This window comes from Lepisosteus oculatus, chromosome 4 (assembly GCF_040954835.1).
Source record: "Lepisosteus oculatus isolate fLepOcu1 chromosome 4, fLepOcu1.hap2, whole genome shotgun sequence".
Taxonomy (NCBI): Eukaryota; Metazoa; Chordata; class Actinopteri; order Semionotiformes; family Lepisosteidae; genus Lepisosteus; species Lepisosteus oculatus.
Window position 1 is genome coordinate 1,226,513 of NC_090699.1, and position 24,492 is coordinate 1,251,004.

Here is a 24,492-nt window from a genome sequence, read left to right on the forward strand (position 1 = left end):
GTCCCCTGCGCCCTCCTCCTGCTCCTCCTCTCACACAGCTCTCCTCAGCTCTCCTGACTCCACACCTCCTGATGGGCCTCTCTGTCTGTCCCCTGCTCCCTCCTCCTGCTCCTCCTCTCACACAGCTCTCCTGACTCCACACCTCCTGATGGGCCTCTCTGTCTGTCCCCTGCTCCCTCCTCCTGCTCCTCCTCTCACACAGCTCTCCTGACTCCACACCTCCTGATGGGCCACTCTGTCTGTCCCCTGCGCCCTCCTCCTGCTCCTCCTCTCACACAGCTCTCCTCACCTCTCCTGACTCCACACCTCCTGATGGGCCACTCTGTCTGTCCCCTGCGCCCTCCTCCTGCTCCTCCTCTCACACAGCTCTCCTGACTCCACACCTCCTGATGGGCCTCTCTGTCTGTCCCCTGCCCCCTCCTCCTGCTCCTCCTCTCACACAGCTCTCCTCAGCTCTCCTGACTCCACACCTCCTGATGGGCCACTCTGTCTGTCCCCTGCTCCCTCCTCCTGCTCCTCCTCTCACACAGCTCTCCTGACTCCACACCTCCTGATTGGCCTCTCTGTCTGTCCCCTGCTCCCTCCTCCTGCTCCTCCTCTCACACAGCTCTCCTCAGCTCTCCTGACTCCACACCTCCTGATGGGCCTCTCTGTCTGTCCCCTGCTCCCTCCTCCTGCTCCTCCTCTCACACAGCTCTCCTGACTCCACACCTCCTGATGGGCCTCTCTGTCTGTCCCCTGCTCCCTTCTCCTGCTCCTCCTCTCACACAGCTCTCCTGACTCCACACCTCCTGATGGGCCTCTCTGTCTGTCCCCTGCTCCCTCCTCCTGCTCCTCCTCTCACACAGCTCTCCTGATTCCACACCTCCTGATGGGCCTCTCTGTCTGTCCCCTGCTCCCTCCTCCTGCTCCTCCTCTCACACAGCTCTCCTCTCCTCTCCTGACTCCACACCTCCTGATGGGCCTCTCTGTCTGTCCCCTGCTCCCTTCTCCTGCTCCTCCTCTCACACAGCTCTCCTGACTCCACACCTCCTGATGGGCCTCTCTGTCTGTCCCCTGCTCCCTCCTCCTGCTCCTCCTCTCACACAGCTCTCCTGATTCCACACCTCCTGATGGGCCTCTCTGTCTGTCCCCTGCTCCCTCCTCCTGCTCCTCCTCTCACACAGCTCTCCTCTCCTCTCCTGACTCCACACCTCCTGATGGGCCTCTCTGTCTGTCCCCTGCTCCCTCCTCCTGCTCCTCCTCTCACACAGCTCTCCTCAGCCCTCCTGACTCCACACCTCCTGATGGGCCTCTCTGTCTGTCCCCTGCTCCCTCCTCCTGCTCCTCCTCTCACACAGCTCTCCTGACTCCACACCTCCTGATGGGCCACTCTGTCTGTCCCCTGCTCCCTCCTCCTGCTCCTCCTCTCACACAGCTCTCCTCAGCTCTCCTGACTCCACACCTCCTGATGGGCCTCTCTGTCTGTCCCCTGCTCCCTCCTCCTGCTCCTCCTCTCACACAGCTCTCCTCACCTCTCCTGACTCCACACCTCCTGATGGGCCACTCTGTCTGTCCCCTGCTCCCTCCTCCTGCTCCTCCTCTCACACAGCTCTCCTCACCTCTCCTGACTCCACACCTCCTGATGGGCCACTCTGTCTGTCCCCTGCTCCCTCCTCCTGCTCCTCCTCTCACACAGCTCTCCTCAGCTCTCCTGACTCCACACCTCCTGATGGGCCTCTCTGTCTGTCCCCTGCTCCCTCCTCCTGCTCCTCCTCTCACACAGCTCTCCTCACCTCTCCTGACTCCACACCTCCTGATGGGCCACTCTGTCTGTCCCCTGCTCCCTCCTCCTGCTCCTCCTCTCACACAGCTCTCCTCAGCTCTCCTGACTCCACACCTCCTGATGGGCCACTTTGTCTGTCCCCTGCTCCCTCCTCCTGCTCCTCCTCTCACACAGCTCTCCTGACTCCACACCTCCTGATGGGCCACTCTGTCTGTCCCCTGCTCCCTCCTCCTGCTCCTCCTCTCACACAGCTCTCCTCTCCTCTCCTGACTCCACACCTCCTGATTGGACACTCTGTCTGTCCCCTGCGCCCTCCTCCTGCTCCTCCTCTCACACAGCTCTCCTGACTCCACACCTCCTGATGGGCCTCTCTGTCTGTCCCCTGCTCCCTCCTCCTGCTCCTCTCACACAGCTCTCCTGACTCCACACCTTCTGATGGGCCTCTCTGTCTGTCCCCTGCTCCCTCCTCCTGCTCCTCCTCTCACACAGCTCTCCTGACTCCACACCTCCTGATGGGCCACTCTGTCTGTCCCCTGCTCCCTCCTCCTGCTCCTCCTCTCACACAGCTCTCCTGACTCCACACCTCCTGATGGGCCTCTCTGTCTGTCCCCTGCTCCCTCCTCCTGCTCCTCCTCTCACACAGCTCTCCTCTCCTCTCCTGACTCCACACCTCCTGATGGGCCTCTCTGTCTGTCCCCTGCTCCCTCCTCCTGCTCCTCCTCTCACACAGCTCTCCTCACCTCTCCTGACTCCACACCTCCTGATTGGACACTCTGTCTGTCCCCTGCGCCCTCCTCCTGCTCCTCCTCTCACACAGCTCTCCTGACTCCACACCTCCTGATGGGCCACTCTGTCTGTCCCCTGCACCCTCCTCCTGCTCCTCCTCTCACACAGCTCTCCTGACTCCACACCTTCTGATGGGCCTCTCTGTCTGTCCCCTGCTCCCTCCTCCTGCTCCTCCTCTCACACAGCTCTCCTGACTCCACACCTCCTGATGGGCCACTCTGTCTGTCCCCTGCTCCCTCCTCCTGCTCCTCCTCTCACACAGCTCTCCTCTCCTCTCCTGACTCCACACCTCCTGATGGGCCACTCTGTCTGTCCCCTGCTCCCTCCTCCTGCTCCTCCTCTCTCCCAGCTCTTGTCCTCCTGCTGTCTGCCCTGTCTCTCTCACACCTGAAGAAGGCTCCACGGCCGAAACTTTGTGTTCTCTTTCTTCTTGTTTTCAGCATGGAATAAACCTATTACTTGTTGTTAGTTGTGTACCCCCATCTGCTATAGTTTCGTGTAAGTGCAGTTCTGGAATTAAAAACCAACGTTAAATTGTCAGGGACATGCAGTCAGATGCCAACACGAGACGAAGCAGTGGTTCTGTGTGACCTGTGTATCAGTTTGCTGATCAGAAGGAGTGAAATGTCCTGCAGTTTGAGCTCGTCAGCGCCACAGGAAACTGGGCACTGCAGGGGTCTGCGCTGAGACTGAGCTCCGAGCTGGAGACCGCAGTTCAGTACACACACTGCACAACACTCACACCTCCATACACACACACTGTACAACACCCACACCTCCATTCACACACACTGTACAACACCCACACCTCCATACACACACACTGTACAACACTCACACCTCCATTCACACACACTGTACAACACCCACACCTCCATTCACACACACTGTACAACACCCACACCTCCATACACACACACTGTACAACACTCACACCTCCGTTCACACACACTGTACAACACCCACACCTCCATTCACAGACACTGTACAACACTCACACCTCCATTCACACACACTGTACAACACCCACACCTCCATACACACACTGTACAACACTCACACCTCCATACACACACTGTACAACACCCACACCCCCATACACACACACTGTACAACACTCACACCTCCATTCACACACACTGTACAACACCCACACCTCCATACACACACACTGTACAACACCCACACCTCCATTCACACACACTGTACAACACCCACACCTCCATTCACACACACTGTACAACACCCACACCTCCATACACACACACTGTACAACACCCACACCCCCATACACACACACTGTACAACACCCACACCTCCATACACACACACTGTACAACACCCACACCCCCATACACACACTGTACAACACCCACACCTCCATTCACACACACTGTACAACACCCACACCTCCATACACACACACTGTACAACACCCACACCTCCATTCACACACACTGTACAACACTCACACCTCCATTCACACACACTGTACAACACCCACACCTCCATACACACACACTGTACAACACTCACACCTCCATACACACACACTGTACAACACTCACACCCCCATACACACACACTGTACAACACTCACACCTCCATACACACACACTGTACAACACCCACACCTCCATACACACACACTGTACAACACCCACACCTCCATACACACACACTGTACAACACCCACACCTCCATTCACACACACTGTACAACACCCACACCTCCATTCACACACACTGTACAACACCCACACCTCCATACACACACACTGTACAACACTCACACCTCCATTCACACACACTGTACAACACTCACACCTCCATTCACACACACTGTACAACACCCACACCTCCATTCACACACACACTGTACAACACCCACACCCCCATACACACACACTGTACAACACTCACACCTCCATACACACACTGTACAACACTCACACCTCCATTCACACACACACTGTACAACACCCACACCCCCATACACACACACTGTACAACACCCACACCTCCATTCACACACACTGTACAACACCCACACCTCCATACACACACACTGTACAACACTCACACCTCCATTCACACACACTGTACAACACCCACACCTCCATACACACACACTGTACAACACTCACACCTCCATACACACACTGTACAACACTCACACCTCCATTCACACACACACTGTACAACACCCACACCCCCATACACACACACTGTACAACACCCACACCTCCATACACACACTGTACAACACCCACACCCCCATTCTCACACACTGTACAACACTCACACCCCCATACACACACTGTACAACACCCACACCTCCATTCACACACACTGTACAACACCCACACCTCCATTCACACACACTGTACAACACCCACACCTCCATTCACACACTGTACAACACTCACACCTCCATTCACACACACTGTACAACACCCACACCTCCATTCACACACACTGTACAACACTCACACCTCCATACACACACACTGTACAACACCCACACCTCCATTCACACACACTGTACAACACCCACACCTCCATACACACACACTGTACAACACTCACACCTCCATACACACACACTGTACAACACTCACACCTCCATACACACACACTGTACAACACTCACACCTCCGTTCACACACACTGTACAACACTCACACCTCCATACACACACACTGTACAACACCCACACCTCCATTCACACACACTGTACAACACCCACACCTCCATTCACACACACTGTACAACACCCACACCTCCATTCACACACACTGTACAACACCCACACCTCCATTCACACACACTGTACAACACCCACACCTCCATACACACACACTGTACAACACTCACACCTCCATACACACACACTGTACAACACCCACACCTCCATACACACACACACTGTACAACACCCACACCTCCATTCACACACACTGTACAACACTCACACCTCCATACACACACACTGTACAACACCCACACCTCCATACACACACTGTACAACACTCACACCTCCATTCACACACACTGTACAACACTCACACCTCCATACACACACACTGTACAACACCCACACCTCCATACACACACACTGTACAACACCCACACCCCCATACACACACTGTACAACACCCACACCTCCATTCACACACACTGTACAACACTCACACCTCCATACACACACACTGTACAACACCCACACCTCCATACACACACACACTGTACAACACCCACACCTCCACACACACACTGTACAACACCCACACCCCCATACACACACACTGTACAACACCCACACCTCCATACACACACACTGTACAACACTCACACCTCCATACACACACACTGTACAACACCCACACCTCCACACACACACTGTACAACACCCACACCTCCATACACACACACTGTACAACACTCACACCTCCATTCACACACACTGTACAACACTCACACCTCCATACACACACACTGTACAACACCCACACCTCCATACACACACACACTGTACAACACCCACACCTCCACACACACACTGTACAACACCCACACCTCCATACACACACACTGTACAACACCCACACCTCCATACACACACACTGTACAACACCCACACCTCCATACACACACTGTACAACACCCACACCTCCATACACACACACTGTACAACACTCACACCTCCATACACACACACTGTACAACACTCACACCTCCATTCACACACACTGTACAACACTCACACCTCCATACACACACACTGTACAACACTCACACCTCCATACACACACACTGTACAACACTCACACCTCCGTTCACACACACTGTACAACACCCACACCTCCATTCACACACACACTGTACAACACCCACACCTCCATACACACACACTGTACAACACTCACACCTCCATACACACACACTGTACAACACCCACACCTCCATTCTCACACACTGTACAACACCCACACCTCCATACACACACACTGTACAACACCCACACCCCCATTCACACACTGTACAACACCCACACCTCCATTCACACACACTGTACAACACCCACACCTCCATTCTCACACACTGTACAACACTCACACCTCCATTCACACACTGTACAACACTCACACCTCCATTCACACACACTGTACAACACCCACACCTCCATACACACACACTGTACAACACTCACACCTCCATTCACACACACTGTACAACACCCACACCTCCATACACACACACACTGTACAACACCCACACCTCCATACACACACACTGTACAACACCCACACCTCCATTCACACACACTGTACAACACCCACACCTCCATACACACACACTGTACAACACTCACACCTCCATACACACACACTGTACAACACCCACACCTCCATTCACAGACACTGTACAACACTCACACCTCCATTCACACACACTGTACAACACCCACACCTCCATACACACACTGTACAACACCCACACCCCCATACACACACACTGTACAACACCCACACCTCCATACACACACACTGTACAACACTCACACCCCCATACACACACACTGTACAACACTCACACCTCCATTCACACACACTGTACAACACCCACACCTCCATTCACACACACTGTACAACACCCACACCTCCATACACACACACTGTACAACACCCACACCCCCATACACACACACTGTACAACACTCACACCTCCATTCACACACACTGTACAACACTCACACCTCCATTCACACACACTGTACAACACCCACACCTCCATACACACACACTGTACAACACTCACACCTCCATTCACACACACTGTACAACACTCACACCTCCATTCACACACACTGTACAACACTCACACCTCCACACACACACTGTACAACACCCACACCTCCATTCACACACACTGTACAACACCCACACCTCCATACACACACTGTACAACACCCACACCCCCATACACACACACTGTACAACACCCACACCTCCATTCACACACACTGTACAACACTCACACCTCCATTCACACACACTGTACAACACCCACACCTCCATTCACACACACTGTACAACACCCACACCTCCATACACACACACTGTACAACACTCACACCTCCATACACACACACTGTACAACACCCACACCTCCATACACACACACTGTACAACACTCACACCTCCATTCACACACACTGTACAACACTCACACCTCCATACACACACACTGTACAACACTCACACCTCCATTCACACACACTGTACAACACTCACACCTCCGTTCACACACACTGTACAACACTCACACCTCCATACACACACACTGTACAACACCCACACCTCCATTCACACACACTGTACAACACCCACACCTCCATTCACACACACTGTACAACACTCACACCTCCATTCACACACACTGTACAACACCCACACCTCCATTCACACACACTGTACAACACCCACACCTCCATTCACACACACTGTACAACACCCACACCCCCATTCACACACTGTACAACACCCACACCTCCATACACACACACACTGTACAACACCCACACCTCCATACACACACACTGTACAACACTCACACCTCCATTCACACACACTGTACAACACCCACACCTCCATACACACACTGTACAACACCCACACCCCCATACACACACACTGTACAACACCCACACCCCCATTCTCACACACTGTACAACACTCACACCTCCATTCACACACACTGTACAACACCCACACCTCCATACACACACTGTACAACACCCACACCCCCATACACACACACTGTACAACACTCACACCTCCATTCACACACACTGTACAACACCCACACCCCCATTCTCACACACTGTACAACACTCACACCTCCATTCACACACACTGTACAACACCCACACCTCCATTCACACACACTGTACAACACCCACACCTCCATACACACACACTGTACAACACTCACACCTCCATTCACACACACTGTACAACACTCACACCTCCGTTCACACACACTGTACAACACCCACTGTACAACACTATAACAATAATAATCCTTACACTTATATACCTCTTTTTTGGACACTCCACTCAGAACGCTGTACAGGTCATGGGGATCCCCCCCACCCCCAGCAGTGTGTACCCCACCTGGATGAGGCTCCAGTCCTCTCCCACACAGCAGCTCTCAGTGGAGGAGAGCAGAGCGTTGAGGACAGGTCAGAGAGGGGGGTTATTAGGAGGCCATGATGGGTAAAGACCAGGGGAAATCTGGCCAGGACTGCAGACCTGGGGAGCCCCGAGTACCTCAGGGTACCCCTTGGGAGCCCCCAGTACCAAGCCCCCTGGAGGGGAGACTCCTGGGAGAGCTGATGCTGCTGCTGGGAGAGGGGTGAGTGGGGCCAGCAGGGGGCGCTCTCACCCAGCTCACAGCCCACTGGAGCCCAGCAGGGGGCGCTGTCCCCCAGCTCACAGCCCACTGGAGCCCAGCAGGGGGCGCTTTCCCCCAGCTCACAGCCCACTGGAGCCCAGCAGGGGGCGTTCTCACCCAGCTCACAGCCCACTGGAGCCCAGCAGGGGGCGCTCTCACCCAGCTCACAGCCCACTGGAGCCCAGCAGGGGGCGCTGTCCCTCAGCTCACAGCCCACTGGAGCCCAGCAGGGGGTGATCTCACCCAGCTCACAGCCCACTGGAGCCCAGCAGGGGGAGCCTGGCCAGTACCTGGAGGGGAGACTCCTGGGAGAGGTGTGAGTGGGGCCAGCAGGGGGCGCTCTCACCCTGCGCTCTGATGCCCCAGTCCAGTGATGGTGAGCTATAAAAGAGTAGGGCTGGACACTGACGGGGACACTGGACTGTAAACAGGCGCCGTCCTTCTGATGAGACGTGAAGCCCGGGTCCTGACTCTCTGTGCTCATTAACAATCCCTCCTCCCCACTGAGAGCTGGTGTGTGTGAGAGGACTGGAGCCTCATCCAGGTGGGGTACACACTGGTGGGGGTGGAGGGGATCCCCATTACTGTAAAGACCTTTGAGTGGGGTGTCCAGAAAAACACTATAGAACTGTAAGGAATTATTATTATTATTATTATTGTTATTATTGTTATTATTATTTCTTGGTGAGACAGACCCGTCTCGATGTTTCAGCTCAGAAGGAGTTCATCTCGAATAGATATAAAAGATTAAAAATGCAATAATAATCATATTAGGAACTTGTGCGACTCATGTGTTACTGTTACACCTTCTTGCGTCTCCTCCTGGGATGCTGTGTTCAGGAACATAAATGGGAGATTAGTTTGGACAAATGCTGGTGTTTAAAAAAAATATTTTAATAAAGTTAATTTCCCACTGCGCAGGCGCGCGTATACACACACACAGACACACACACACAGTACCGCTCTAGAGCGCTTCTCGCTCTGAGGTGCATTGTGGGGAGGTGGAGGACCGGCGCGGAGAGGTTTGTTTGAGCTGCGCGGGGGCATTGTGGGAACTCGGAGGACCGAGGAGGATTTTCTCTGAGCGACTGGGAGTCATGGTGAGTGAGCGGGACAACAAAATGTCCGGTTTGAGTGTTTGTGGCGCAGCTGGCGGGGGCTGCGGGCCCGCGGGTCGGTGGGGGGTGCCGTGGGGCCGTGGGGCCGTGTCCGCCGTGGCCGGAGTGTGAAACGGCTCCGAGCCGCACGCCGGGGCGGGGAGCGGGGCGAGTCCTTCCGTCCGGACCGGGACTCGGGACCCGGCACCCCGGCGAGCAGCCGGCTGGGCCCCCGGAGAGCAGGCCCGGCGCCGGTCTCGCTGTCACGGGGGGCCGAGCGAGCGGGGTCACCGGGCTGACCCCGGGCCGACCCCGGGCCGCTGTCCTGCGGGAGCGGACGGCTCTGTCCGGAGACCTGCTGGCGAGGCCGGGGCTGGGGGCCCTGAGGTAGTGGGGCTGCTGTCTTGGTCACCAGGTCAGCCAGTCTGTGGGTCACTCAGAGGAATGACCAGTCATCGTCAGACAGGTGACTGGACACCTGGTCAGCCAGTCTGTGGGTCACTCAGAGGAATGACCAGTCATCGTCAGACAGGTGACTGGACACCTGGTCAGCCAGTCTGTGGGTCACTCAGAGGAATGACCAGTCATCGTCAGACAGGTGACTGGACACCTGGTCAGCCAGTCTGTGGGTCACTCAGAGGAATGACCAGTCATCGTCAGACAGGTGACTGGACACCTGGTCAGCCAGTCTGTGGGTCACTCAGAGGAATGACCAGTCATCGTCAGACAGGTGACTGGACACCTGGTCAGCCAGTCTGTGGGTCACTCAGAGGAATGACCAGTCATCGTCAGACAGGTGACTGGACACCTGGTCAGCCAGTCTGTGGGTCACTCAGAGGAATGACCAGTCATCGTCAGACAGGTGACTGGACACCTGGTCAGCCAGTCCCCTCTGTCTCTCCTCGAATAGACAGTGTGGGTGTGTGTGTTTATACTCTCTCTCCCTGTCTCCTCTGTCTCCCCTCAATTTCAGATCTATTCAAGGTGCTTTAAAATTGGTGCAACTAAAATTGGTGTTACCAAAGCAAAGCAAATACAATCAACATAAAACAAAAATCTACAGACATTTACAATAAATATACAATCATAAGATGTTTACATGTAAACATATTTAGCATTATTGAGAGACAGACTCACTGTTCCTCAGGCTGGGACAGGAGATCACACACTGTATTATTATTATTGAGAGACAGGCTCACTGTTCCTCAGGCTGGGACAGGAGATCACACACTGTATTATTATTATTATTATTATTATTATTGAGAGACAGGCTCACTGTCTGTTCCTCAGGCTGGGACAGGAGATCACACACTGTATTATTATTATTGTGAGACAGGCTCACTGTCTGTTCCTCAGGCTGGGACAGGAGATCACACACTGTATTATTATTATTGAGAGACGGGCTCACTGTCTGTTCCTCAGGCTGGGACAGGAGATCACACACTGTATTATTATTATTGAGAGACGGGCTCACTGTCTGTTCCTCAGGCTGGGACAGGAGATCACACACTGTATTATTATTATTGAGAGACAGGCTCACTGTCTGTTCCTCAGGCTGGGACAGGAGATCACACACTGTATTATTATTATTGAGAGACAGGCTCACTGTCTGTTCCTCAGGCTGGGACAGGAGATCACACACTTTATTATTATTATTGAGAGACAGGCTCACTGTCTGTTCCTCAGGCTGGGACAGGAGATCACACACTTTATTATTATTATTGAGAGACAGGCTCACTGTCTGTTCCTCAGGCTGGGACAGGAGATCACACACTTTATTATTATTATTGAGAGATGGGCTCACTGTCTGTTCCTCAGGCTGGGACAGGAGATCACAAACTGTATTATTATTATTGAGAGACAGGCTCACTGTCTGCTCCTCAGGCTGGGACAGGAGATCACACGACAGGCTCACTATTCCTCAGGCTGGGACAGGAGATCACACACTGTATTATTATTATTGAGAGACAGGCTCACTGTTCCTCAGGCTGGGACAGGAGATCACACACTGTATTATTAACTGTGGCTGAAAAGCTGATCAACATATTTGTATTCTCTCGAATTGACTACTGCAATGCTCTGCTCCCTGGGGTATCTAAATCTACTCTGAACAAGCTGCAGTATGTCCAAAATTCAGCAGCCAGAATCCTGACCAGGTCTAGTGCAAGTGTTCACATTACTCCTATCCTGGAGTCCTTGCACTGGCTTCCGGTCAAATTCCGTGTAGACTTTAAAATCCTCATGCTCACCTACAAGGCTTTACATGGCTTGGCACCTCAATACCTGTCTGAGCTTTTATCGCCCTACTCCCCACCTCGCAACCTCCACTCTTCAAATTCTGCCCTCCTTACTGTCCCCCAAGCCCGTCTACATTGTATGGGCGACAGGGCCTTCTCCTGCTATGCCCCCAAGCTCTGGAACTCTTTGCCCAAGGATATTAGAGAGTCACCTTCTCTAAACTCCTTCAAATCCAGACTCAAAACCTTCTTCTTCAGAAGAGTCTTTACTGAACTGGTTCCATTCCTCACCCCTCTGCTCTTCTTAATACCATCTTCCACGGTCTCCTCTATTGTTATTGTTGTATTGTTGTAATTATAATTGTGTCCTGTCTTGTGAAATTTTCTTATTTATTGTTGTAGACTTCTTATTTATTGTTATTGTCATCCTGTAAAGCGCTTTGAGAAGCCACCTTTAAAGGCGCTATATAAAATAAAGTTTATTATTATTATTATTATTATTATTATTATTATTAGTATTAGTATTATTATTAGTATTATTATTATTATTATTATTATTGTATTATTATTATTGAAAGACAGGCTCACTGTCTGTTCCTCAGGCTGGGACAGGAGATCACACACTGTATTATTATTATTGAGAGACAGGCTCACTGTCTGTTCCTCAGGCTGGGACAGGAGATCACACACTGTATTATTATTATTATTATTATTATTATTATTATTATTATTGAGAGAAGCTCAGGGGGCTCTGTTTTGGGCTCAGCTCTTGGCTCAGCAGGGTCTTGTGGTGGTAGGAGTTTTAGTCACTGTGTTTTAGGTGTAGCCAATACTTTAATACTCCAATGGGTTGGATTACACTTTCAAATATTTGCAACCAGATTCTTGTTGGTGGGTTGATGTTGAAAAGTCTCCTTCTTATTGCGTAGAAACTCCCGGAAGAGCTGATGGTGAGACCGAGATATGTGTAGCTGGATGTGTGCTCCAATGTGTTGTTGTTCAGTGTGAATTTGTACCTGTTTCCCTGAGGTCTGGCTTTCTTCTGGAAAACCATAACTCTGGTCTTGTCCAGATTGACTGTCAGTACCCAGGTCTGACAGTCCTGCTCCAGCAGTGCCAGGCTGTCTCCTGTGTGTGTGATTCCCTCTCTGTGGACAGGCTGTCTCCTGTGTGTGTGGTTCCCTCTCTGTGGACAGGCTGTCTCCTGTGTGTGTGGTTCCCTCTCTGTGGACAGGCTGTTCTCATGTCTCTTCTTTCTCCAGGACGTCTTTCTTATGATCCGGCGTCACAAGACGACCATCTTCACCGACGCCAAGGAGTCGACCACAGTGTACGACCTCAAGCGCATCGTGGAGGGGATCCTGAAGAGGGCGCCGGAGGACCAGAGGCTCTTCAAGGTGTGCAGGGGGAGGAGAGGAGGCAGGAGCTGGGCAGGTGGAGCGCTGTTGGTCTGTTTTAACCCCTCGTCTCCCTGCAGGATGACCAGCTGTTGGACGACAACAAGACTCTGGGAGACTGTGGGTTCACCAACCAGACAGCTCGACCCCAGGCTCCTGCTACTGTGGGCCTGGCCTTCAGAGTCAGCGGTGAGTCAGTGTGTCTGTATGAACCCTCCTCTCTCTCAGAGCAGTGTTAATGTACTGGAGTGTCCAGTCAGTGTGTCTGTATTAACCCCTCTCTCTCAGTGCAGTGTTAATGTACTGGAGTGTCCAGTCAGTGTGTCTGTATGAACCCCTCTCTCTCTCAGTGCAGTGTTAATGTACTGGAGTGTCCAGTCAGTGTGTGTGTATTAACCCCTCTCTCTCAGTGCAGTGTTAATGTACTGGAGTGTCCAGTCAGTGTGTGTGTATTAACCCCTCTCTCTCAGTGCAGTGTTAATGTACTGGAGTGTCCAGTCAGTGTGTGTGTATTAACCCCTCTCTCTCTCAGTGCAGTGTTCATGTACTGGAGTGTCCAGTCAGTGTGTCTGTATTAACCCCTCTCTCTCAGTGCAGTGTTCATGTACTGGAGTGTCCAGTCAGTGTGTGTATTAACCCCTCTCTCTCTCTCAGTGCAGTGTTAATGTACTGGAGTGTCCAGTCAGTGTGTCTGTATGAACCCCTCTCTCTCTCTCTCACTGCAGTGTTAATGTACTGGAGTGTCCAGTCAGTGTGTGTGTATTAACCCCTCTCTCTCTCTCACTGCAGTGTTAATGTACTGGAGTGTCCAGTCAGTGTGTGTGTATTAACCCCTCTCTCTCTCTCAGTGCAGTGTTAATGTACTGGAGTGTCCAGTCAGTGTGTGTGTATTAACCCCTCTCTCTCTCTCAGTGCAGTGTTAATGTACTGGAGTGTCCAGTCAGTGTGTCTGTATGAACCCCTCTCTCTCAGTGCAGTGTTCATGTACTGGAGTGTCCAGTCAGTGTGTCTGTATTAACCCCTCTGTCTCTCAGTGCAGTGTTAATGTACTGGAGTGTCCAGTCAGTGTGTCTGTATGAACCCCTCTCTCTCTCTCTCACTGCAGTGTTAATGTACTGGAGTGTCCAGTCAGTGTGTGTGTATTAACCCCTCTCTCTCTCTCAGTGCAGTGTTAATGTACTGGAGTGTCCAGTCAGTGTGTGTGTATTAACCCCTCTCTCTCAGTGCAGTGTTAATGTACTGGAGTGTCCAGTCAGTGTGTCTGTATGAACCCCTCTCTCTCTCAGTGCAGTGTTAATGTACTGTATTAACCTGTCTCTCTCTCTCAGATGATGTCTTCGAACAGTTGCGGATCGACCCGTTCTCCAGCCCCCCGGAGCTTCCCGATGTCATGAAGCCGCAGGACTCCGGCAGCACTGCCAACGAGCAGGCAGTGCAGTGAGGCGGAGGAAGAGCGAGGGAGGGAGGGAGAGAGAGGAGGAGTAGGGAGGGAAGGAGGGAAGGAGGGAGGGAGGGAGGGAGGGAGAGTGCATATGGAGGGGGGGTGGCACCCTTATGAACCTTGACCTCACACAATAACCCCCTCCACCCCAAAACCATGAACACAAGGACGAACGTGAGCCCCCTGGGGTCCCAGACTCCTGTAGACAGGTCTCCACCCGCGGCCCCGCTCGGGGCTCGACTGTCGGACTGCAGGGGGCTCGACTGTCGGACCGCGGCCCCGCTCGGGGCTCGACTGTCGGACCTGTGGCCAGTCCAGCCGGCCGCACTCCGAGCGCGGGACAGAGAGAGTCTGGGGAGAAGCACAGGGGTTCTGAGGCGGAGGCCAGGTTTTGACGGTGGGCATTTCTGTGGAATGGATTTTGGGGTTGTGTGTTTTTGTTGTTCCTAATTAAATTTAATTTAGTGCTTTGAGAGAAGAAGTTGGTCGGTGTGTTTTGTCCGGACCGGTGGTGACAGTCTGATGTGGCCGTGAGCTGGCTGAGCCGCACTCCATGTGTTTCAGGAACGTGCCAGTGGCGTCGATGTCGGCCCGTGTCCAGCTCACCTGGACTGTAGGAAGTGTGTGTTGTGGGGGGTGTGTGTGTGTTTCGGTAGCGGGGGGGTTGTGTGTTTCTCTCGTTAGTGTGGGCGATCGTTAATTACTGCATGGGCACAAGCACACAGAGACTGTGTGACAACGCTGCTGTTTACCTGACTTGCTGGAGCCTATAACCGAGCCCAATAAAGGAAGAGAATGCTTTTTCCAACTGCTCGTGTCTCTTTCCTTCTTTGGAAATGAACAGGTACGAGTGGGGGCGCTCTGGGGTCACTCGCACACCCAGACCTCCTGTGAGGTACAGGGGTAACGCAGCTTGTGAGCCTGTATCTGAAATTACTGACTCATCTCAGGACAGCTCAGTGCACAGGCGGGGCTGAGTAGGGGTGGATTGGTGGGGTGTCTCTGTGGCTCAGGACCTGCGCCTGTGGCCGGGAGGTTGCCGGTTCGAATCCTGTGGCCGGCAGAGGAATCGTACTCCATTGGGCCCCTGAGCGAGGCCCTTAACCCCAGCTGCTCCAGGGGTGCTGTATAAATGTCTGACCCTGCGCTCTGACCCCCAGCTCCTCTCCCTGTGTGTCTGTGTGTCTCCTGGAGAGCTGGGGCCCCTGAACGAGGCCCTGAACCCCAGCTGCTCCAGGGGTGCTGTATAAATGTGTGACCCTGCGCTCTGCCCCCAGCTTCTCTCCCTGTGTGTGTCTCCTGGAGAAAAGGTTAGGTGATGCGAAAAAGAAATATACAAGAAATTGTATATAGCCAATAAAGTGATATTCTGTTATGTTATCTTATGGTCACACTGTAACCCTACAGTCCAGAGATTGCAGGTCCAGTCTGGGTTACTGTCCCACACAGAGACACAGCTCTTTTACAGCACTGATCTCTATTACTGTCACACAGAGACACAGCTCTCTTACAGCACTGATCTCTATTACTGTCACACACAGAGACACAGCTCTTTTACTCTTTTACTGCTGACGAGTCCATCACAGAGACACAGCTGTGTGGAGTCCGTCTCTGTCTGGCCCAAACCAGTCGGGTGTGATGTCTAGGATATCAATGTCCTGTCAGTGATGTGAGCATTCATTCCAGAAAATGTTGTTTCTCTTTTCCATCAGTATATCTGTTCGACAGAGTTCACCATCTCTGACAGAGCAGCATTAATCATTGTTCTGTGGGAGCCAAGTGACTGAGGAATAAGGAGCTCCCTGACTCCCTGACTCAGCAGTTTTGTGCTAAACTTGTCTGTATTGCAGGCTGATTGTAAAATGCGCGGAAACGGATTTTACTGTGATGTTAAAAGACTGAACGTCCTGTCGGAAAAAGTAAACTCACAAGTTAGTTTTACTGAACTGTTGGAACTAAATCCAAAACCCACTGGCCCAAGCATCTGTTACTGTAGTAACTGTGGGGTAACTGCAGGTACCCCGAATGAGACGTGTAGCACCGAGCACGCGTTTGAGATCTCTCTGGCCAGCTCCCGACACACAATGCCTTAGAGACAGGGTTAAAGGCACAGCTTTTAGAATTGAGCTTAGGTTTGCTCTGTGGACACTTTCCCAGCGTCAGGCATCTGTACAAACACAAAGGTGTTTTGCAGTCTTCAAGAATCTCGGTGTTGGAGGTTGGATTTAAGGAGTTTGATATGTGTAGTTCGTAAGATGTACAATAAAATGGGGACAGTTTTTGTTTTTTATAATTAATCTGTATTATTGCGTAGTGATCACACACCCAAAAGAAACGGTCTACAGCTGTTCCCTCTTTTCATGTGTATGAGATGAAAATGTTATATTACTTAAACTCCACTAAAAACAATGCCAAAAAAAAACACTGAAGAATGTAAACATATTGTGTTCCGTTTTAAAATGACCTCGGGCAGTCGATTGCTTTGTATTTTGTTCTTGTTCTCTAATCTGTTTTTGGCTACCTTTTCTCTTGTGTATTATTTAATGTTCAATAAAAGTGAGGAAAAAAATTAAAACATAACCGCGAGGCATAAACACCGGAAGTTCCCGATCCTTCCGCTTCCTGTCCGGCCGAGTGGGCGGTGACGTCAGAGCCGCACTAGCAGCGGGTCTCTGTGGTGGTGTCGGCGCGCCCTGCTCATTTCCTTCTTCAAATTGCAACAACAAAACCCGCAGTACAGACAGGAGTGCATACAGCACATCACGAACACCGCCAGGGGTGCATACTGCAACACAGCTGCACTTTACAACAGCAAGAAGAGATTAAAGACGCAGTTTTCCTGCTCTTGTGTTCGGGAGCGGCTGTAGCCGAGTCCTTCACCTGTTCTCGCGCCGCTCTCCCCCACGCCAGGTACAGGTAGACAGTCACACGGGACACTTTCATATTATTTTCAAAGGGATTAAAATTTTAGAATTGTACTTATAATGATCAATTTCATTTTATATGGCGCCTTTAAAGGTGGCCGCTCAAAGTGCTTTGCAGAATGTGGTGGTTTTATGACAACAACAATAAATAAAACGAATACACAAGATAAAACACAATGACAACACACAGAGGAGACCTGGGATCGTGGTACTGAGAAGAGCAGAGGGGCGAAGAACAGAACCGGTTCAGTCCAGGCTCTTCTGAAGAAGAGGGGTTTGTCTGAATGCGGACAAGCTGAGAGGAGACTCTCTGATGTCCTTGTGGAGAGAGTCCCAGAGCTTGGGGGCGCAGCAGGAGAAGCCCTGTCACCCCTAGAGTGTCGAGGGGCTTGGGGGACAGACAGGAGAGCAGAATCAGAGGAGTGAAGGTGGTGAGGTGGGGAGCAGGGCGACAGCAGCTCAGACAGGTACTGAGGCGTCCAGCCAAGCAGAGCCTTATAGGTGAGCAGGAGGATTTTAAAGTCCTCACAGAATTTGACCAGAAGCCAGTGCAGGGACTCCAGGACAGGAGTAATGTGATCATTTGATCACCTGGTCAGGATTCTGGCTCCTGAATTGTGGACAGACTGCAGTTTGTTCAGAGTAGATTTAGATACCCCAGCGAACAGAGCATTACAGTAGTCAATTCGAGAGAACACAAATGTGTTGATCAGCTTTTCAGCCACAGTTAGTGATCGCATAGGGCGTAGTCTAGCGACATTTCTGAGGTGAAAAAAAGATGTTTTGACAATATGCTGCACACATGGGTCGATGTTAAGCCAGAATCAAATATAACCCCAAGGTTTTTCCATTTAGACTGAAGCTCAAGTACAGAACCATCTACAGACAGGGTTACAGGACTGGCTTCACGAGGTCGATGGGGGGTACCAATAAGCATGACTTCAGTCTTGTCGCAGATAAGATGAAGGATCTTTTGAGTCATCCAAATTTTAATGTCAGAGATGCAATTAGATAGAATAGACAGCCACATCAGTGGATGTATATCTGAGTATCGTCAGCATAAAAATGAAAGCTGAGGCCATGTGATCCTAAAAGCTGACCAAGTGGGAACATTTAAATGCTGAAGAGCAAGGGGCCCAGTATTGAGCCCTGGGGGACACCAGACTTGACAAGACCAATTTCAGACCTGTACCCATTGAGAGAGACAAAGTGACAGCGATCAGTGAGGTAAGACCTGAACCATCTGAGAGCAGTGTCAGAGACTCCAAACACAGTCTCAAGACGAGAGAGTAAGATGTCATGGTCAACAGTGTCAGAGGCAGCACTGAGATCAAGAAGGATGAGTATAGGTGGATGCTGCACATTGGTGGTGGTGGAGGAGAGTCCTCATTACCTGTAAAGCGCTTTGAGTGGAGTGTCCAGAAAAGCGCTATATAAGTGTAAGCAATTATTATAATTATTATAGGAAGAGAACCAGAGTCAGAAGCTATTAGGAGATCGTTGGTGACTTTGACCAGGGCGGTTTCTGTGCTGTGAAGTTGACAGAAGTCTGATTGGAGGGGTTCGAAAAGGTTGTTTGTCATGAGGTGGTTATGTAACTGAAGTGTGACAGCACCTTCTAGAAATTTAGCAAGAATGGTAAGTTGGAGATGGGGCGAAAATAATAATAATAATAATTATTATTATTATTATAATAGCGCCTTTCTGGACTCTCCACTCACAGCTCTTTACAGTAATGGGGATCCCCTCCACCACCCCCAGTGTGTACCCCACCTGGATGAGGGTCCAGTCCTCTCCCACACAGCAGCTCTCAGAGTGATGAGGACAGGTCAGAGGTCATTAGGGGTTATTAGGAGGACTGAACTGGTAAAGACCAGGGGGACACCGGGGTGACACCCCGACTCTTTTATAGAGACACCCCGGGATTGTTAATGAGCACAGAGAGTCAGGACATCGGTTTCATGTCTCATGAGAAGGACGGAGCCTTCTTACAGTCCAGTGTCCCCGTCGGTGTCCAGCCCTACTCTTTTATAGCTCACCATCGCTGGACTGGGGCATCAGGACCCACACAGAGCGCAGGGTGAGAGCGCCCCCTGCTGGCCCCACTCACACCTCTCCCAGGAGTCTCCCCTCCAGGTACTGGCCAGGCTCCCCCTGCTGGGCTCCAGTGGGCTGTGAGCTGGGGGACAGCGCCCCCTGCTGGGCTCCAGTGGGCTGTGAGCTGGGTGAGATCACCCCCTGTTGGGCTCCAGTGGGCTGTGAGCTGAGGGACAGCGCCCCCTGCTGGGCTCCAGTGGGCTGTGAGCTGGGTGAGAGCGCCCCCTGTTGGGCTCCAGTGGGCTGTGAGCTGGGGGACAGCGCCCCCTGCTGGGCTCCAGTGGGCTGTGAGCTGGGGGACAGCGCCTCCTGCTGGGCTCCAGTGGGCTGTGAGCTGAAGGACAGCGCCCCCTGCTGGGCTCCAGTGGGCTGTGAGCTGGGTGAGAGCGCCCCCTGCTGGGCTCCAGTGGGCTGTGAGCTGGGGGACAGCGCCCCCCGCTGGGCTCCAGTGGGCTGTGAGCTGGGGGACAGCGCTCCCTGCTGGGCTCCAGTGGGCTGTGAGCTGGGGGACAGCGCCCCCTGCTGGGCTCCAGTGGGCTGTGAGCTGGGGGACAGCGCCCCCTGCTGGGCTCCAGTGGGCTCTGAGTGGTGAGCTGCAGAAAGATAATGTCAATTTTGGACTTTTTCTCTATACAACTTTGCAGATCAGTCCAGATTGTTTTTACCAGAGGACATATTCGAAACAAACGTTGTAAAGTTTCAAAAGACACAGTCATCTATATTCAATTTAAATCTCTGCACAACAAGGGGCTCTTCTGGGCAAACCTGATGATTGATTTTATATGATAGCTCCTTACCCTCATTAGTTATACAGTACTCACTTGACATCGCCCACGTTCTCTTTTCAACCAATCAGGACGTGTCCAGAATAGGGTAATTGACAAGATACTGTCGATTTGCAAAGGGATCTCAAGAATGTATTATCACACCCATCATTCAATGTATTCTTTCCTTGAAGTCGAATACGGGCTGTAAATTCTCCCATGGACTGCTAGTACAGTTTCTTAGACGAATTACACCCCCAGAGATCTACAGCACTGGTTACAATCTAGTATTGATGAACTGTAGCAGGACATTATTATCTGTTCACAGTCGGTGTGTTTAGACATCGCCCCATCAGCACCAGGTGAGTGTTTTACCCAGATGACACCACCTTCAGCCCCGTTTTCAGAGAACAAGGTTTTGTTTCTAACTTGAATATCTCTACTGTCACAGAGGGGAAATGATGTTTATACATAAGAGAACGGAGAATGTGTCCCAGAAGCTCATCGGCCGAGGTCTCGCAGAGATTCGAGTTTATTTATCAAATGCAGAACAACGCAGCAGCAGCAGTTGCGGGCAATGAAATGTCTTTTCTACGAGCTCACTGGGGGGGTAAAATCACAGCATTAAAGCTACAAAATAAGGTTCCATAAGAATAGATAGTGAGATAGAAATTGAATAAGATCAACTCAGCCAGAGCTCTGTATGAGTCGAGCTGTGATGTGTCCAGGGTGTGCAGTGTGATGAAGACAGTGAAGACTGTGTGTCCATGTAGCCATTGCAGGTGACCTGCTGAAGGAGCTGCAGGTTGGCTATTTAGCAGTCTTATTGCCTGGAGGTAGAAGCTGTTCCGTAGTCTGTTGGACTTGGACCGAATGCTTTGGTACCGTTTACCAGATGGTAGGATGGAAAACAGTTTGTGACTGGGATGACTGGGGTCCTTGAGAATGGACCTGGCCTTCAGACATCTAGCTGAGTAGATGTCCAGGATGTTTGGTAGCTCACAGCCGGTAATGAGCTGCGCTGACTTCACCACCCTCTGCAGTACTTTGTGATCCCGGGCGGAGCAGCTCCCAGACCAGGCAGTGATGCAACCAGTCAGGATGCTCTCAATAGTGCACCTGTAGAAGCTGGTCTGGATATGTGATGGCACGCCGAACGTCTTTAGCCTGTGGAGAAAGAACAGGCGCTGCCGTGCTGTCTTGACCACGGTGTTGGTGTGGTGGGTCCAGGTTAAATCCTCTGAGATGTTAACTCCCAGGAACTTAAAGCTGCTGACCCTCTCCACTGCAGTCCCATTGATGTAGATAGGTGTGTGATCTCCTCCCTGGTGTTTTCTATAGTCCACAATCATCTCCTTAGTCATACTGATGCTCAGAGAGAGGTTGTTCTCCTGGCACCATGCTGCCATCTGTGATCAGGCCGATGACTGTTGTATCGTCCGCAAGCTGAATGATGGAGTTTGAGTGATGCCTGGTGACACAGTCATGGGTAAATGAGGAGTAGAGGACAGGGCTAAGCACACAGCCTTGGGGGGCTCCAGTGTTTAGAGTCAGGGTAGAGGATATGTTGGTGCTCACACTCACCACCTGCCGACGTTCTGTCAAGAAGTCCAGGATCCAGTTACAGAGGGAGGTGTTCAGTACCAGGTCCTGGAGCTGGATGACGAGCTTTGAGGGCACTGTGGTCTTGAATCAACAAACTGCGCTCTCACATATGTTCCTTTCTGATCCGGGTGTGAGAGGGCAGTCTGGAGGGCAGTGGCAATAGCATCTTCTGTTGACCTGTTCTGGCGATACGCAGACTGCAGCGGGTCTGGGGTGTCAGGCAGTGAGGAGGTGATGTATGTGACCAGCTGCTCGAAACACTTCATGATAACTGATGTGAGTGCAGGGCGGTAGTCATTCAGGCAGCTGACTCTGGGTTTCTTAGGAACAGGGACTATAGACTGAGCTAGGGAGAGACTGAATATGTCAGAGAAGACATCTGCCAGCTGGTCTGCACATGCCTTCAGAACGCGGCCGGGGATGGCATCAGGGCCAGGAGCCTTGTGTGGATTGGTCTTTTAAAAAACTTTACACACATCCGCTCTGGATACAATCAGTGGGTTTCCGGCTTGGATTTCTGGAATCTTCCTGACTGGATCTGCGTCACTGACCTCAAACCGAGCGTAGAATGAATGGAGCTCATCAGGAAGAGAGGCGGACTGTTGTGCGACATAGCGGGGTTGTGTTTTGTAGTCTGTAATGGTGCGTATACATGCCGCTGTGGTCCGTGTGTTGCAGCTGTGATGATATGACGCTAAGTTTACTCTGTAGTTGTATTTAGCTGTTTTGCTGGCTTTCCTGAGGTCGTATCTGTTTTTTTGTATTCATCCCTCTGGCCAGAATTGAAAGCAGCTGTCCGAGCTCCCAGTTTGGGGCGTATCTCGGGTTCTGATTTGGGTATGTGTGAACAGTAACCCTGGGAACCACATCTTCAGTCCATCTACCACCATTCTGGCCATCACAGAGGACAGCCCCCACCCCACTGCCCTCAGGCCGGAGGTACAAGAGCATCTGGACACTGACCACCAGATTCCTCAACAGCTTCTACCCACAAGCAGTGAGACTGGCGAACACATTTGGCCATCCCCCTCGGACCACACCTACACCATCACATCTACCTCTTTATGATTTCTTATCTATTGCACATCTCCAGTCACTGTTTACATGTCTGCATTGTTTACATTCAAGCTGTTTACTTGTTGACTTGTACATTGTCTACTGTTTGTGTGTATATTGTCTTGATGCACTGTCGGCACTTTGTGTTTTTACACGTGTTCTAACAATCGAGAGACTTTCTGTCAGTAAGAATCCCATTGTACCAGTACCGGTTACATATAAGACAGGATAAGATTGTATTGTCCCCTGAGGGAATGTTTTATGGACACCCAGCGCTCCTGTACATTAACATAGAACACAAACAAAAAAGATGAAGAAAAGAAAAACACTGCAGACTATTTTACTGCAAAAAATAAGAAAAACATTGCACATCACTCTATTGCACATGTACAGTATAACACACAGCAACATGTAACATTTACAACACATCAGAAAACATATCGCACTCAAGTGGGTTGTAAGAGTCTAAATTGTGTTGGAGAGTGGAACACAGGAATGTCTGTATCTGTTTGACACACATTTGGGAACCCTGAAACGTTTGCCAGAAGGAAGGAGTTGATATTCAGAGCTGATATTGGGAGGGATCTGATATATGTTTTCCTGCCTGTTTGATGAGGGATTTTTCCAAGATTGTCTGCAAGGAGAGATGCCGTTTCACTCCCATGACCTTCAAAGCTGTCTGGAAGAGTGATTAGTAATTAGTGATTTTAAATGAACTGATAGATGACCAAACCACACTGAAATACCATACCTGATCATGCTCTCGATTACAGCACGGTAGTAGAGGAGCATTACTTCCTGTCGAACCCCAAACACTCTTAGTCTTCGCAGGAAATATAAGCGCTGCTGATCTTTGGAGCAAACA

The 24,492-nt window shown here is 51.3% G+C and overlaps 1 protein-coding gene and 1 long non-coding RNA gene across 2 annotated transcripts; one reads left to right on the forward strand and one right to left on the reverse strand.

Annotated features, from left to right (window-relative positions):
* Positions 1-417: 417 nt before the first annotated feature.
* On the reverse strand, positions 418-2,092 carry LOC138238154 (uncharacterized). The gene is made up of 3 exons (XR_011189292.1): positions 1,515-2,092; positions 1,358-1,427; positions 418-634 (listed from the first exon to the last, which is right to left on the reverse strand). It is a non-coding gene; the product is annotated as an uncharacterized lncRNA (long non-coding RNA).
* A 7,908-nt stretch (positions 2,093-10,000) lies between these two features.
* Positions 10,001-15,989, forward strand: elob (elongin B). The gene is made up of 4 exons (XM_069188303.1): positions 10,001-10,109; positions 13,606-13,740; positions 13,821-13,929; positions 15,069-15,989. The coding sequence occupies exons 1-4, from the start codon at positions 10,107-10,109 to the stop codon at positions 15,179-15,181; spliced, it is 360 nt and encodes a 119-aa protein (XP_069044404.1). The 5' UTR covers positions 10,001-10,106; the 3' UTR covers positions 15,182-15,989.
* Positions 15,990-24,492: the final 8,503 nt, after the last annotated feature.

What these genes read in the sequence shown, in the direction of transcription:
- elob (XM_069188303.1), top strand. An exon ending in AGGACCAGAGGCTCTTCAAG is followed by an intron (nt 13,741 to 13,820) that starts GTGTGCAGGGGG and finishes GTCTCCCTGCAG; the next exon opens with GATGACCAGCTGTTGGACGA. An exon ending in CCTGGCCTTCAGAGTCAGCG is followed by an intron (nt 13,930 to 15,068) that starts GTGAGTCAGTGT and finishes TCTCTCTCTCAG; the next exon opens with ATGATGTCTTCGAACAGTTG.